The 15,806-nt window shown below is 42.8% G+C and overlaps 2 protein-coding genes across 9 annotated transcripts in view; one reads left to right on the forward strand and one right to left on the reverse strand.

Annotated features, from left to right (window-relative positions):
- Positions 1 to 7,791, forward strand: part of TMC5 (transmembrane channel like 5) — a 40,566-nt gene extending 32,775 nt beyond the window's left edge. For 4 of the 6 annotated variants that reach the window (XM_040592987.1, XM_040592989.1, XM_040592986.1 and 1 more), the window contains 9 exons: positions 248 to 343; positions 928 to 1,003; positions 1,840 to 1,973; positions 3,130 to 3,303; positions 4,670 to 4,748; positions 5,091 to 5,183; positions 6,303 to 6,401; positions 6,705 to 6,750; positions 7,316 to 7,791. In XM_040592987.1, coding sequence (XP_040448921.1) covers positions 248 to 343; positions 928 to 1,003; positions 1,840 to 1,973; positions 3,130 to 3,303; positions 4,670 to 4,748; positions 5,091 to 5,183; positions 6,303 to 6,401; positions 6,705 to 6,750; positions 7,316 to 7,431 — 913 coding nt within the window. In that variant the 3' untranslated portion in view covers positions 7,432 to 7,791. The remainder of the gene's footprint in view (positions 1 to 247; positions 344 to 927; positions 1,004 to 1,839; positions 1,974 to 3,129; positions 3,304 to 4,669; positions 4,749 to 5,090; positions 5,184 to 6,302; positions 6,402 to 6,704; positions 6,751 to 7,315) is intronic. The other 2 variants (XM_040592990.1, XM_040592992.1) reach the window with 2 other exon arrangements.
- A 601-nt stretch (positions 7,792 to 8,392) lies between these two features.
- GDE1 (glycerophosphodiester phosphodiesterase 1) lies at positions 8,393 to 15,640 on the reverse strand. Of its 3 annotated transcripts, none has more exons than XM_040593003.1 (6): positions 15,276 to 15,640; positions 13,441 to 13,616; positions 12,035 to 12,140; positions 11,179 to 11,271; positions 10,338 to 10,549; positions 8,393 to 9,900 (listed from the first exon to the last, which is right to left on the reverse strand). In XM_040593003.1, the coding sequence occupies exons 1-6, from the start codon at positions 15,528 to 15,530 to the stop codon at positions 9,753 to 9,755; spliced, it is 990 nt and encodes a 329-aa protein (XP_040448937.1). In that variant the 5' UTR covers positions 15,531 to 15,640; the 3' UTR covers positions 8,393 to 9,752. The 3 variants fall into 3 exon arrangements, with proteins under 3 accessions (XP_040448937.1, XP_040448939.1, XP_040448938.1); XM_040593005.1 differs by having other exon boundaries at positions 13,441 to 13,612; positions 15,276 to 15,360; XM_040593004.1 differs by lacking the exon at positions 15,276 to 15,640 and adding an exon at positions 15,027 to 15,184.
- Positions 15,641 to 15,806: the final 166 nt, after the last annotated feature.

Raw genomic sequence — 15,806 nt, forward strand, 5'->3', positions numbered from 1 at the left:
GCTTTGTGTGCTATGGGAATCTGCTTGTGCCAAATTCTCAAATTCTGTTTCAGTTCTGATGTGCTGTCTATTCAACAAGCTGTGGCTGCTTTGCATGACGTGTGGTTAGTGCAGGCCCTAAATAATTTGTCATTGATGCTTGTACTCAGGAGGTCATTTGTAAAGATTTATACAAAGGCTTTTATCACTTAAGAAATTCTAATGTGCTGTGGTTTGGTTTTGGTTGGGATTTTTTCCCCCTCCCCAGAATTATTGGAACGACGGTCTGTGTAAGCCTGGGGCTGCCAGAATTTGATATTGGACGAAATGTTTTAGATTTGATCTATGCACAGACTTTGACCTGGTAAGTGTTAAATTTACAGCCAAAACTTCGTTTGCAATTTGAAGAACCATGGGACATTCTTATTCTGACACTTCTGAGTGTTTCCTATCATGGGAAAAAGAACAGGATAAATGCCTGGGAGAGATGACACATTAAGTACTTTTGTAAGGATTGTGACTTGCCAGTTCTCTTTGTAATTATGCAGTTAATAACAATAACTTTAGTCAATAGTTTACCCTGTGGCTACCTGGTCTGGGAGAAACCTGTAAAAGGAACATCCCAGGGTTTTGTTTGCTTCCCCACGGGAATGGTGTTCCTGTTGAAATAGTCTCAATATTAAACCCTGGAAAAGATACCTTATTTCTAAGAATGAGTTACTGCAATTCTAAGAGAGTTTTGCAAATGTGTACATGTATGTTTGAAGTTGCACGTTTTTAAAGGCTGACTTACTATTACAGGGTCAGTGTTAATATAATTACATTTCCAAATAACCAAATACTAACTGTATATGAAGTTAGTGTGATATTTTTGGCTTTCAGTGCACTGAGAGCTGTGAGTGAATAGTGAAGCTGTAACTTACAACTCTTACAAATCCTTTCTTGTAGGATCGGTATCCTCTTCTCACCTCTGCTGCCTGGTATTCAGATGATATCATTTTCTATAGTATTTTATGTGAAAAAGGTAACAAACTTTATATGTAATCACCATAAACTAACACCATTTGAAATCTGGGCAGAATTTTTTGTGTTAAAGTGCAGTTTTGTCTGGAGGCTTGTGGAGTTTTGCATTTAGGGGAGCAGTTTTGTTGATTGCGTTTTGGGCTGTGGCGTTTGCTTTAAAGGAACACAATTTAGATGCACACCCTTGAATTGCAAACCTGTGAAACTTGAGGGCTGGGTGTGTGTGGAAGAGTTATAGAGGGATTAAGAGGACAGATAGAGAGGGGAGAGAATAAACGAGTAAAATTAAAGGCTGGGGAATTAAAGGTGTACAAGTGCATATGTCAGCATAGTCACTCAGCTTGTGGCTGTGACTTTGGCTTCCCACGCATCCCCCAGAAACACCCCTGCCCAAGTTATCTGAGTGTAAGCAGGGTGATTCAGCTGAAGATCATGGTGGAAATTTCTTTTCAAAATTCTTTGTCTCAGTAGTATGACTGGTTGGTGGGTCATAGAACAGTTTGTAGTGTATAATGTAGAAGAACAAAGCTATAGCTAGGAAAATTGATTCAGACTTCCCTGAACTCTGGGTTTGGGTATGCTACAAAAGGAAACTACAATAAAGTCCTGAAGAACCTTTCAGAACCTCATTTTGCCTCTTACTATTTAAAGATTCTTGGAGTTTTCCAAAACTACAGTGTATCTATCAAATTGATATAAAAGAATTTCTTGGAAACTTTTGATAGATGCTATTCCAGCACTTGCCACCAGCAATTTCAGTGAGATTGACTTAAACCAAGTTGAAGTGGCACCGGTAACACCATTCCAAGAGTCCGTTTACCTTTCATCTCTGTAAAGGTCAGTCTGATGATGAATTGCCAACCCCCTCGCAAAGTCTGGAGAACTGCTCAAATGACAACATCCTTCATGTTCCTACTGTTTTTCCCTTCCTTCCTTGGAGTCCTGTCTGTCATTGGAGTCACTGTCTGGAGGTATGGAGGATCACTGGCATTCAAGCTCACTATGTTATGCTGTGTGACCTGGTACCAGGCAGAGGAATCTGCATTTTTCTATAGAAAAAGCTGTATTAATTTCTAATGGAAGGTTTCAGATGTTAATGAGATGTGCTGTGTTCTGAAAGCAAGATATGCTCAGGGAGGTTGCAAGAATGTGGTTAATGCAGTAACTTGTCCTAAGTGGGAAGAGAAACAAAGTTGCTTTCAAATTTTAGGTTCCGATTTAAATCTCACAGCAAATTTTACTTTTCCTTCTTAAAAGTCTGTGACCTAGTCCTAGTTCCTGGACTTATTTGTTATAGGGCACGCTGGATCTGCAGTGGAGAAACACCTGGAAAAACTCAGTTGAGGTCACTTCTGGATTATTTATGAATTTCAAAGGCTGTTTTTGCAGGGAGTGCTAACCTCTGCAATAATGCATCTCTGTTGTTACCAGTATTTTAAAGCTGCTTTGTTCATGTGTGTCTTAAGTCTGGTCCCAGTAAGAAGGGCAGCATAGATACCCCTTTTCTTTTTCTTGGCAATTCTCAGCCACATGATTTCAATATTTAATGAGGCAGGTGGCTACACGTGAAACCAGGTGGATGAAAATGTCAGAGCAAACATTTCCAGGTGACAAGTGGGAATTTCAGACTGGGGTGGTTCAGATTCAAAGCAAACACCACTTCCCTATTTCAGTCTACCTGAAAAAGTTGATTCTTGCCTTACTTCAGCACATCGTGTTGTTACTGAAATCTGTAGTCACTCGCATCCTTAAAGGCAAGGTGAAATGATGGTTCCATTAAGCACCTGTGGTGAAACTTTGAAAATTCAGATTTTTCAATTTGCTGTAGCTTGCACTACAGTGATTGACTTGTTACGTTTAGGTCAAGATGGTGTTCACAGGGCTTGGTACAGCTCCGTTGCAGCAGGGCCTCTTGCCTCTCACTGTGCAGTCTGGGGTGGGCATTTTAATGGCCGGAGAGTGACCCAAGTTAAAAATCAAACGTAGATCATGGATGTTTCCTAAGAGTCCAAAGAGAGCAGAGGGCGATAGCAAACTAACAAGCATCTTGATGTACAAAATCACAATGTCAAGTAAATGACGGGCTAATATATGAAGCTTTAAGTAGCTATTTTCTCACTATTTCAGATTAAAACCTTCAGAAGGATGTGGTCCTTTCCGAGGTTTGTCTTCTATGTATGCTGCAGTCTCTGAGTGGATAAAAATACTGGAAAATTACACTGCCTCCAAATGGGTAGTGTGGATCTACCATAACTTAATTACAAGTGAACTTTTCTTCTTCATCCTCTCTGTTATTATTCTGTAAGTACCTGCTAATGAAAAGCTCTGGAAAAGGACCTGAAGTGAAAAAAACTGGCTGTGGCACAGCAGTTTAAAAAAAAATAATTGCAAAGTGCATTTTAAAGCATCAGAAATGGTTAATATATTAGAAATATGTGTATTTGAAGTACATAAAGAATTTATAAAACCTATTCCTTTTATGTTAGGATGCTAAAGCTCTTTACAACCAGCTCCATGCTAACCCTAAGATACACTGCTTTTAATTGAATATTTCTAGTTTAGTGCTGCCCAAGCTCCAGATCTTATTACCACTGGCACTCTTAGCTTTGGGAATGTCAGCACAAGGGAACATGATGTGTACAGTTGGCAGGATAGATTGCCTTTTTTTTTTTTTTCTTTGGGCGTTTTTTTTTTTCCTCTCCCTTGTCGGTGGTTTTTTTTTTCCCTTTTGTGTTTTTCTTTCCCAGAGGAGAACAAATCAGTAGAGAAAGAGCAAGCTTTCACAAGCACAGGCAATACAGGCCAGATGTATACTAGGACCCTGAGCGATATAAAAAGCAGATGTTTGGGAGGTGGTTGCTTTGTCTTTTCTGACCATTTCTCATCAGTGGAGTCGTTAGTGGAGATGATACCATGTAAAGAATAGCTGAACTACCGCAGGGGCACTGCGGTGGAAGAGCATGGTAGTGTATGAGCAGCATGTTAAATTGAGCAGATCATATGGGGAGCTGCTAATACGTAGGTTGCAGCCTGCTTCCAGCTAATCTCAGGTAAATTTGCATACTGTCCCACTGGCTGAAGTAAATTATTTTGGCAAAACCAGCCTGTGCATGTTAGGCAACGAGCCCACTGGTAGGGTTTGATGTAGCTGTGTGCTTGATGTTTCTGGCATGCATCGTGCACACCTAAGAGTCCAAACCTGTTCTCATAAAACAGGATCCCATCCATTCTAGTGGGAGCAGGGTTGGCCTGGAAGCAGTAACTGTTCTGCGTTGTGATTTAAGGTCCAGGCGTGTGTCTAAGCAAATGACGCAAAGTTGGGTAAGAGCATGAGGTTCCTGTTTGTTATCAGGAACGCACCTTGTATTGTTGACTGACTTGACTTGGACCTCTCGCCTTGAATACAAGTCCATAAATCTTTGGGTCTTTTCCAAGAGAATGTTTGAAGTAATTTCATGGGTTTGCCATTCCGTTTGTAATTGTATGTATACTTTTTTTTAATACGTGTGTGTGTATATATATATATATGCATGTATAGATATGTGTACATATAGATTTAATGGATGAAATAAACAAGATAACTTTCTGTTTACACAATGACTAGGAAGAATACTCATGGGTACGAGTGCTCTTATGTTGGACTTTGTGTTTTGGGGTTTTTTTTTAGAATTATTACTTATCTTTACTGGCAAATAATAGAAGGAAGAAAGACCATGACCAAACTTTTACGTAAACAAATTATTAATGTAAGTTTGACTTTCAGCTTTATTTTATTTTTTTAATTTGGCTTCCTTGTTGATTGTCTCATCCTGCTATTGTAGAGCTGTAATCTGCTTTTTCTGTGACAATACAAGGGAGGGTGGGAGCCTTCCCCCATGGGAATTGCAGGGAAACTTAACTCACAAATCGAGTTGTTGCCAAATAATTTTATCTTCAAGCTGTGCTGCTGCAGCTCCTTCTCTAGACAGATTATTTCAGAATAAAAGGAATTTTAATGATTATTCTGGTTAATGGTTACTTATAGGCCTTGATCTTCTTAAGGATGTTTAGTCTATTCCAGCTAATGATCAAATATGTCTTGACCATAGGAAGGGAAAGACAAAATATTTTTACTTGAAAAACTACGGATGCTGCAAAGGGCAAATCAAATCACATCTGTGGCAAGAGGACAAGGCCAGCAGGTCAGTTTGGTAGTTCCAGATGTTACTGTTTCAATTATGTGCTTGGTACCATTTCGTGGGGTTCTTCGAGCCTTGCAAATAGGCTGCCATTTTGGGATATGTCTTCATTTAAAGCTTCACCTAAATTGATTGACTGCTAGTTAACTCCAGATAGAAAAAGGATACCATGGAAGTTCCCTATTTGTTCCAAACTGGAATTGAGCCTGGGAAAGATACAGAGAAGTCTGTACCCTCACTAGACATCATTTATGATTATGAAACTGCAAAAAAACATTCCTAATCTAGGTGTGCAGTGATGGTTGCTAAAGGGTTTGGCCACACTTGAACCTTGCCTGGACTAAGGAGGAGACTGCCTTCCTCCCCTGACTCTGGATTTCCTTTGGAGTTTATGGTTTGTGCCCCTCCCCCCCATCTTTTCAGCTGAGCTAAAACGGGGTGCTTCGACCTAACCACATTTTAAATCCCATACTGCTTCAATACAGACAGCTAACGTCTTAGACTTGAATTTGTTTTGTCAGTCAGTCCTGCCTGCTGAGACATCAAATTAGTGTTCAAATGTGTGCATATAGGCACTGTGCTGTGTTTTTGTTTAGGTTGAGTGAAAACTCTTTGACCTACATACTGGTGAAAAAGGTTTGTTAGGCTCTCCTCCCTTCTCCCCCAAAAAAGCAACCCCCCCTGTATGAATGGCCATCATTAATGTGGTAATACAAATTTAAAAAAGCAAATATTGGTATGGATATATTGAATTTATACTCATATTGATAAATATAAATACATATGTGATAATATAAGTAAATATTGACTGTGAAAAGGGGAGCTTAAAGTGACTGGGCATTTTCTGTGTGCTGGGGGGTTTTAAACACTAGAGAACTGGCCATCTTCAGGGTCACAGGTGGGACTCCTGAGGGAAAGGTTTGATAGCCCACAAAATGTGGCTACACTCGTAGTTGTTAAGGTTACATTTCAAAAAGAGATGCCGGAATCATCTCATTGTGGAGCTAGTAGAGAAGTCACCTCCCTCAGGGAGGGGCGATAGCCTTGGGTGTGAGTAGCAATGATCATGTCATGACTGGAAGCCAGGACTCAGAACTGCTAACGGCACAAACTGTCTTTCAGAGCAGCTCTTCGTTCCAGCTGCACAGGCAGCCTGGCCAGCCGGTGCCAGGCTACACCACGAGGGCACCTGAACGACATGAAAATGCACCCTATGGCGAGGTGAGGTGGTCGAAAGAGGGAACTCTTTGCTAGGTTTCTCCGTATAGAACCTGGGGCATGATACAGACAGTGTGCGTATGTTGAACAAAGAGGTCATCCCAAGTGTATAGAAATAATCTTAAAGATTAATTTGAGCAGGTAAAAAGATGTAATCAGAGTAGCTGTTGGAGTACTCATGCTCACAAACCTGCCTAAGGGCTGGAGAGTGCCGTTTTGTTACGGGTAGCTGACATCTCTTTAAATACAATGTAACAGGAACGAGGGAAACACCGGTCTAAATCTACTTGTGAATTTTGTTTTCAGTATCCCCGTGCTGCTGGGATCTTGAGGAGGACTGGCTTCCCGCTAGGTAAGCAACAGATGCTAAACACAGAAAGCAGCTCTGAGAAGCTTAGCTCAGCAAAAATGTTTGGCGTAGGACAGAGACAGTATAAGGTGTAAGAGGCACAGAATTTTAGCATCTTGTATAAAGACGAAACAAAAAGGCTGGGTTTCTGGGATAAACATTTTCTGTAGGATGTGCATATTGGTAGCTTGTGCTGTTGGTGGCGGTTCTGAAGGCTGATCGCAAGCTCCTGTGTACCAGTGAGTTGAGTTTCTTTGGGCAAATGAGCACTTTGTCTTACGGGAGCAGCAGGCACAGGCAAGAATATTACATCACATTAGAGGGATTTTTAACATCTTAGTGTGGAGCTAAGAGGTTATTGATGATGTAGAGTGCCTAGGACATGGTGTGTCTGGAGTAAGAAAAGCTATGGAAACTGTGTGGTAGCTTGAACTATTCCTGGTTTACACAAACATGTAACTTTTCCAAATAGTTGACAAGTGGGACACTTAAGTAGCACAGGGCTTTTTACTGGGGGCAGCTGTACCAACATCAGCACCGTTAACGCCACTTCCTTTGTGGAAAACAGATGCAGAGCCATCCCAGCCCAGCAGCAGGTCAGGCATGTCTGAGGCCGTGGCACTCGCTCTACGCGCTAGAGAAGCAGCTCAGAGGGAAGACGAAGATGGTGACAAAGATTTCTGACCGTGAGTGGGCTGAACCAATAATAAAGGTTAAGTCACGGACTGACGTTCTGCAGAAAGCAGTACTCGCTTGCACTGATGTCTGCTAGAGCCATTCAAACACCTTTTGTACCCCTAAATGGAAGAAAAAATAGAACAGATGGCACAGTGCATCTCGACTGTAATTTATTACGGTGGTAGGGAATATCCTGCGTGTTTGGTTAGGTTCTGAAGTGGTGATATTCTGGCATTAGTCAGCCTTCCCGCAGGACTGGCCCTTGCCTCGGTGCAGTCAAGGTCCCTCCACAGCTGGTCACTTGGCCTCTGCTAAATGTAAGGAAACTTGTGCCTAATTGCAAATAAAAGCTTTGGTCTAAAAATATTTTCATACCAGTTATATTGTTCAAGCTGCTTTTATCTGATCTAAACCAAAAGCAAAGTATTAGTCAAATAAAAATGGAAGGAAATCAAATGTAGTTGTTTTTAATGAGAGATGTTATAATAGCTGCAGAGTAACTTGTGTGAAATACAGGAAGCTTCTATTCCATTTTCACTTTTCTAAGCCATTTTTAGTTTATTACAGTCACTCAAAAGCAGCTTTGGTGTTAGAAGTTATCAAACTTTGAGTGATTAGTTAACAAAATACTCATCTGTGTAAAACCAGTGCTGGTAACAAAAAGTTTACACATTTTTTCTAATGAAGGATAGACTGGAAGCAATACCATTGAGATCTTTATCATAGGTGACTTTAAGACATTTGATGCAGTTTCTTTTTATTCAGAGCCATCTTTGCCACAATAACTTACTTCCTTTTTTTTTAGCCCATTTTCTACTAACACCTGGTTTATTCCTCCCTTGTTGCTTTAGACATAAAAATGCCTCAGGAACGAAACAGATCTTTTCCTCGTGCTCGTAATTTCAGTTAAAGACAACCCAAAATCAGCCACCAAAGGGACAGAAAAAAGGACAAACTTTACACACGATGCGAGACCACAGATTCAATTTTATTATGTTTTTCTGGGTGTATCCCTGTAGAGTCTGGCTGTGAATATTGACTGTGGGCTCAGCCTCTGCTCAGAGGACAGTGACTGAGTGCCAGCAACTCGAGCAGCAACAAACACGGACTCCTGAGAGCACAGGTCATTGCCTCCTCCAGCGCTGCTCAGGGAGCAGCTGCAGAGCACAGCAGGAAAGGTGACATACATGTGCTGTGCGGTGGGCACCAGGAGGCTGAGGTTTGTCGGTTCTGCAGCGGAGGGCAGATGAGTGACATGAACGGGAGAGGCTCTTGTCATTCATCCTGACAGGAAAATCTCCCTCCTTACTCTTGTTTCTTTGTGCTTACATTTAGCTTGGGGCACAAGCAAAAAACCCAGCACCCCTTGGAGAAAGTTTTATACCAACCTGCTGCTGCACAGCTGGTCAAGAACACCCTACTGTGAGCTATCATCTGATTCTTGAATGCAACTGCAGGCCCTCTTGATTTCAAGTTCAATCTGGATTAGTTTTCCACGTATCCTTGTGAGTGCCCTTCAGTTATGCAAACAATAAACAAAGTAAAAAGCCATTTCACCTCTATTTGTTCTACCACTGCCAGCACTCAATATACAACTTGCTTTTAAAAAGAAATACATTCATGTGCTGTGTCATTAGAAGAAATAATCTTCTATCCTCCCTCGGTTCTTTTAATAAGTCTGGAAGATAAGAAGATACTCAAGTTTTATTCATTAATTCCCATAGCCTTCACGCTGAACATGGAAAGCTGGCTCTTCTCCTTGTCAAGGTGCAGCAGAGCCATCTTTCCAGGCACTAGGAGGGAAATTTACTCACCCTGTATTTTGGCACCATTATTTTCAGGTTCCATTTTAAGAATGTAATGTAGAAGTTTTTAAGGTGCCATAAGTCAACCTTAAATTATTACACAGTTGTAGAACAGACTGCTTAAACTACTAAAATTAAGGTACGATTTTAAATTTTGCCACCAAAAATTGTTGATATGACTTCATAATCAAGATTCAAACAAAGCAAAGGAATAGTCTGAGAATTACAAAGCAGCCATGGGGTATTGCCCCATGAGCTTGTCACATCTGCTCCTTTCATGTTACGGTGCCGTTTACTCACCCTGCGAATGGCTGCACCTCAGCTTTGTCCAGTGTTGCAGCTGAGGGGTTTTCAGCATTTGAAATCCGACCATACAGGAGTAAACTACTGCTCTTCCTTTTCCCAGAACTATTGTCAGCAGCCCTGTCCACACTACTGGATACCCTCTCGATGGTGAATTCAGCCCTGCTCAAGTGAGATCGCTTGTTTAGCGAGTTGGGGGGTGTCTACAAAGCTCAAGGTTTAGTAATGGGGATCGCAGTCTTCCACCAAGCTGTCGGTGATATAGCTGGATTCAAGGATGCTTTCATAGTAGCTTTTTTCTGCAAATGTGTTCACTGTCCAGGCAACCACTTGAATTCCTTTGGAAGACCAGTGCCTCACGTAGTCCCTGCAGGGAACCAAGACACTGTGAGAGGAAGCCTGACCCTGCCCTATTTAAGGCAGACAGTGCTGAAGCTACAACTGAGTTTTAGTCTTACATTGCTGTCACATAGAGAATGACAGTGCATAATCTTTTGCAACGTCATCTTTTTGTGTTTTCTTACTGTAAACTGGCAAAAGCAAGTTTTCTTTCACTTCGCAATTAAACTTAGGATCTAACATAAGATAAAAATACAGATAAAAAGAGGCTTAAAACAATAAATAGCATAGGGTGAAAAGCCTATCTAAACAGCCTACACAAGATTAAATGGAACATACTAATGCATACTAAGCTAACTTCACCGTTATATACTAATAGAATGGTGTGTGTATATATATATAAAAGGCATATATATATAATAGAATATAATACGTCCTGATGTATTAGCAAGCTTTGACACTTACTGAGAAATAAAATTCTTCTGTATGAGGAAAGCTGAAACCCCACACAGTCGCCACAAGAAACTGTGTAGGCTCCAATCCAGAACGACATCCATCATCATATACAAGTAATGTTTCCAGGAGGAATTGAAACGGGGTGTCCCATCTCCAAAATGACTCAGCTGCCAAGGCCTGTGTGTTAGTGCTGTTACAACATTTCTGTCAGCTTGTCTCATCTGGAAGATCAGCAAGGAATAAAAAATTAAAAATTACTACATCATACAAAGGCCAGGCTGCATTAAGTATGAACTGGGAGAGGTTAGATGCAAAGTGCTAGCTTGCATTTGCAGCTCTGCCAGAATCCTTCTCCCCTTCCCCTCCAGATCCTTTTGTAACTCAAGCAGTAACTGTAAAGTTTTGTGCTATTTTACAGGTTTTTCCTTAAAACATAAAAAAGCAACTCTTCTGCTCAAAAAAATCGCATAACAGGCAATGGAATAAAATACACAGTAAAATGGACTTGGCAATGAGAATTAGGAAACAAATTTAACAAAAGCCTGTATTTACATCAAAATAGGTTTATTTAACAGGTACCTTGCACACATGCCTGGCTGTATGCCAACTGTAAGAGCAACACACTTTTTTTCTACATAGCTTTCAGAACAGAGGGAATTCCTGAGGATTCCCATGTGCATCTAATGAGCACCAGTGCTGTAATAAGATTATGCATTGTGCTACATTTGTTTTTAAAAGTCTTGGCAATTGTAACAACCCAAAAGTACTTTGGAACTGGGAGTTTTCTCTCCTACTGGAATTCCCAGACAGAAATAAAAAAAATCCTGAAGAAACTTTTAGGAAATCCCACCTTATAAACAACATCTGGCATGAAAGAGCAGACTATGCTGCTGTTATACAAACGTGGAAATTCCAGGTAGAGTTGTTTCAGGGCGTCAACGGCCTGCCAAGTAGAGATAGACACAGATGTTACATTTATACATACATTCTTATTTACTTTACACATTTTAGAATAATCCCCTTTAAAAATACTTCCCTGTTTTGGGTAGCAAGGTTGAAATGGAAAGGGAGGAGAAGAAAAACAGCATCTTGTTTACACCATTAACACAGAAATGACATTTTGTTTTTTGCAGCAGAGGTCCTTTTCATGATTCTGTTTACAGCAACAAGTGGCATTCTCAATGTTTGAAATACCCTTAAATACATTGTGGATAAAATTCTGAAGTACTACCTAGGGTTTAGTTCAAGGGGAAAAAATAAATTTCCATATTTTGCTACACTAAAGAAAAAAATATTCTAATTTGCATAAAATGTTAATGATACTCATCTTTATCTGCTTTCAGTAATGCCAATTATAGACCAGTGGGATCCCTAGTTGGAAGCTGAAGATAAGATACTAGCTCCCCTCAGCACAGGCAGGGAATTCACTTTTGTTGTTTCCTGGTTCTTCCACACACAAGCCACAAGCTTCCTGCTTCCTCACACAAGCCTCATGCTAATTCTAAATTGCAGCTTCCCAGGACAATGAAATGGTATGAGAGTCTTTGCTTTGGCAGCCCAGCTTTGGCTGACACAAACAGCAGACCCAGTCCCACCTATAGAAGAGAAAGGACTGTACCACACATACCAGTTTGAGACCAACAGAAAAACAGGTTAGAAACCCAAAGAAAGGGGGAAGGAAGGTGCCTTAGTACAGCAATTGGTACCTGATTTGCATGGCCTTTGACATCAAAGTAGATAATGAGATTGTGATGCATAGACTCCACAACAGCTTCTCTCAGAGTTGGCACCTTTTCACCTTGGAATTTGCTCCTGTAGAAACAGAGAACTCCTCACTGGAAAGCAGTCAAAATACACATGTGCATACACACGGGCACACATATCCCCAGCTAACAGAGCTGTTCCATAGGGATTTGTAAACATAGTTCGCTGATACACTAGTATTAGAGGTGGGATCAAGCACCACTATCGATGGCAGCAGTGGCTCTCTCACCCAGTAAAAGGCTGCACAGGTAGAGGGGTATGCACGCTTCTCTCTTTCCCCCAGAATCCCACTAGACAATTATATCCTTCCAAATCCAAGGTCCAATCTGACGCTCACTGACTCCGTGTCCCACACTGAAACACTAACCTCAGTTCATCTCCTTCCTCAACTACCACAAACAAGCATTCGGTCCCACCTGCTGCCCACCTGCCCACCCACTTCATCCTGTCTGACTGCGCTCCCTAGCCCTGAGCCAGAAATGCAGATCCTGGCAGAAGAAAAAAGGTAAGCTGAGTATGCAGGAGAAGCAGCTTCACACTTCAATAAATTCTTCCTGATAAAGTGACAGCAAACAACAGCTGATCAGGAGTAACTGCCTACGTGGAAGTTCTCGCTGTGTGGTTCAGGCGATCACCTTTCCAGTAACAGATGGGGAAGACGCTACTTGTACTACAGACTCACGGGTTGTACATTTACAAGTCTGGGAAACCCTAACGCAGTGTCTCAGGAGCACATGCTACAAGTTCTTCCTCTAAAATGGATTCACTTACGATAGATACTGTAGAAGTTTCATTGTTATCAAAATTTTAGTAATGTATAAAAATATTTTCTCCTGTATACCACTGGAAAGGACCTAATCTGCCACTGGGGTCATCACTCCTACCTAAGACTACCCAGGAAATCAGTCTAGCTCCTTTTCAAAGGTATAATCCTGATGTTTAGAATCCCCGAGACCAAATCAGTCAAGAAATACATGTGAATAAAATCAATTTTTGAAGTAATTACTCAAGCCAACTTTGACATACTATCAAAGTCCCAATATTTTTTGTGTCCTGCAGTCAGTTTAGGCGAAGCTTATATAGAGATGAACCTGTTTCACATTAGATGCCCGGGAATTTTGTCCTTGAAAGCCAATTATCTTGACTCTGCTTCAGTGTTCCCATTGCAAGGATGGGTAAGACGATACAGTCTCAGACACGTCTAAATTAAAATGAGAAGTAACATATGGGACTAAGTTTTAAATTTACAAAAATTTCCTTCAGTGATAGAGCAATTCAATAATTTTCTTCAAGAATGTTTTTTTCCACTGTTGAAACAGTAGTTTCAGAATAGCAATAGTTAATTTACCATAGCCTATGTTTTGCAGATGGATTAAGCTTCCTAATTTCATCAAAAGTCAAGTCACACAATCTTCCAGACCCATCAGTTGTCCTTTCTACTGTTTCATCATGCATTAGAATGGGAACACCATCTGCAGTAAATTCAAGATCCAGCTCAACACCCGTTGCTCCATTCTCAGCTGCCTTAAAAAAAAAAAAAAAAAAAAAAAGTCACATACACAACAGAAGAGACAGCTTTATAATTTTAATATAGGTACAGCTTAATTAGTTTGTATTCTGGTAAAAAATAGTAAGATATTAATGTTGTTTCCAGTAAGCTTGATCTGCAGAACAGAATAGGTTTTATCCAAGTTGTGAGAAGCATTCGTAGATCAATTGAAAGCATATAATCTATTTCCACAGGTGGGGACTGTTTCAGGATGAAAATGCAGAAGAGGATCCCACTCTCTCTCCTTCTGCTCTAGTAACTCCAGAGTCCTTAAGTTATTTTACTTTCTAAGAGAAGGGAAGCAAATGCCTACAGTTTAGATAATTTATAGATTAACACTTAGAAGCCAGAATCAGACAAGAACATCAGAGCATAAAGTCTTTGCTTGCACAAGGAAAAGCCATCATCCCATTTTTTATGGCACACAGGTGCAGTATTTCCTTTAAGAGTAGTGTGCAGCACAGCTGATCCACCATAAGCAGTAGGTGCAACACTTCCCAGAAGCACCACTTACCATGCTTGTGCTAAATACTATATGTAGGCAAATCCCTGCACCTATCTGAGGAATCCCCATATCAGAGAGCAATAAGAAGTTGGGTTGCCTTAGAACATTTCATACATCCTGCTCCTGCCCTAGCTCTTTCCCCATAACTCCTCAGAAAAGCAACTGAGTGAACCGCAAGCAAATTAATTGTTCTGAAGGCCAAGTGCCCTTCTGTGAAAAGGGCTAACGCACCTGAAAGACAAATGCCAGGTATGCGCTAGAGGTTACTCTTGAGGTATCAGCCAAGTAAAGGTCTCTATTGCGTAGCTTCAGAATTTATCAGAACAAACCTCAACCAAAGGTAAGAAACCAACAAAGCAGCAAGATCCTACCATCACAAATACACTACATTTTAAATGCTGCTAATCACCATTTCAAATGATTCTCAGAAACAGATTCTGAACCCTGGCTGCACCAGATGCTCCATAGATGAGGCAGCAGTTTTATGGCAGGGCTGCACCCAGTGAAGATCTCACTATTCCAGATTTTCCCCCGTAACTGTGGATTTGCATTACAGATCTTCAAGGCTTAAAAGGCAAACCCCCCTATTACTAAGTTGCTGACCACTCTATATTGTGTTGCAACATACATCAGCAAAATACAGTGCTTCATTATTGCTACAGTGCTAAAATATCCATCAGCAGGGAGGGTAAAACACAGCTTCCACAAGGCTCAGATCTGATCAAACTGTCCCGAATCTGCTTAGGGATGAAGGGCTGAAGCCACACAGCCTCCTGCGGCCAGTCGGGAGCCGCTGAAGAGACTCAGGGTGACGGAGGCCTGGTACCTGCTGAAAAGGCAGATTATCAAACACAACCCACAGGCTTGTTTTACCGCCCACCGATTTCAGTCTCTCAGCCGCCAGAGGTCCGGGGGGGGGGGGGGGGGGGGCAGGCTCCCGGGGCTCGCCCGCTCCCCGCGGAGCGCCTGCCAGCTATAGCTCACAGCGCCAACCTCGCCCCTGGCCCGGCACGTCCCTCCGCGGCCGGGCGCGGCCGACGCGCTCCCAGCGCCCCCCAGAGGGCCGGGCCGGGCCGGCCCGGGCCGGGGGAGGAGGGCCTCGCTCGGGGAGGGGCCCCGCCGTGCTGACCTGTCGGATGGCCGCCAGCGTGTTCTCGGGCGCGTCGTGCGCGCCGCCGCGGTGGGCGATGCGCGCGGCGGTGCCGCGGGGCCGCAGGACGCGCTGGGCGCTCTGAGGCGCGGCGGGCTCCAGGCTGAAGAGGTGAAGCACCAGGTAGAGGCCGGCCGTCAGCAGGCAGGCCAGCGCCGGGCTGCGGCTCAGCGCCAGCGCCACTCCCAGCAGCGCCGTGAGGGAGCTCAGCAGGCCCTCCCCGTGGCACAACATGGCGGCGGCCGCGGCGCCCACCGGGCCGCACTGAACGGGACCGGACCCGCGGCCGCCACCTCTCCTCAGGGCAAGGACGACGGCACCGCCGCCTCGCCCAGCACCAACCAATCGGCGCTCGGCCGCCACCCGCCGGCAACCAATCGGCGCCCGCCGCTCGCCCGCCTTCGGCTAACCGGCGCGTGGCAGCTGCCCCGCCCGCCGGCCGGCGCTGAGGGGCGGGTGGAGGCGGCGGAGCACGGCAGGGGCCCAAACCGCTTGGGGTGCGCTCGGGGC

This window comes from Falco naumanni, chromosome 4 (assembly GCF_017639655.2).
Source record: "Falco naumanni isolate bFalNau1 chromosome 4, bFalNau1.pat, whole genome shotgun sequence".
Classification (NCBI taxonomy): domain Eukaryota; kingdom Metazoa; phylum Chordata; class Aves; order Falconiformes; family Falconidae; genus Falco; species Falco naumanni.

Coding starts and splice junctions, on each gene's coding strand:
- GDE1 (XM_040593003.1), bottom strand. CDS start 15,530: ATGTTGTGCCACGGGGAGGGCCTGCTGAGCTCCCTCACGGCGCTGCTG. Junction 13,617..15,275: donor CGCTGGCGGCCATCCGACAG/GTCAGCACGGCG, acceptor TTTTTTTTTAAG/GCAGCTGAGAATGGAGCAAC. Junction 12,141..13,440: donor TCTGCAAAACATAGGCTATG/GTAAATTAACTA, acceptor CTGTTTCTACAG/GAGCAAATTCCAAGGTGAAA.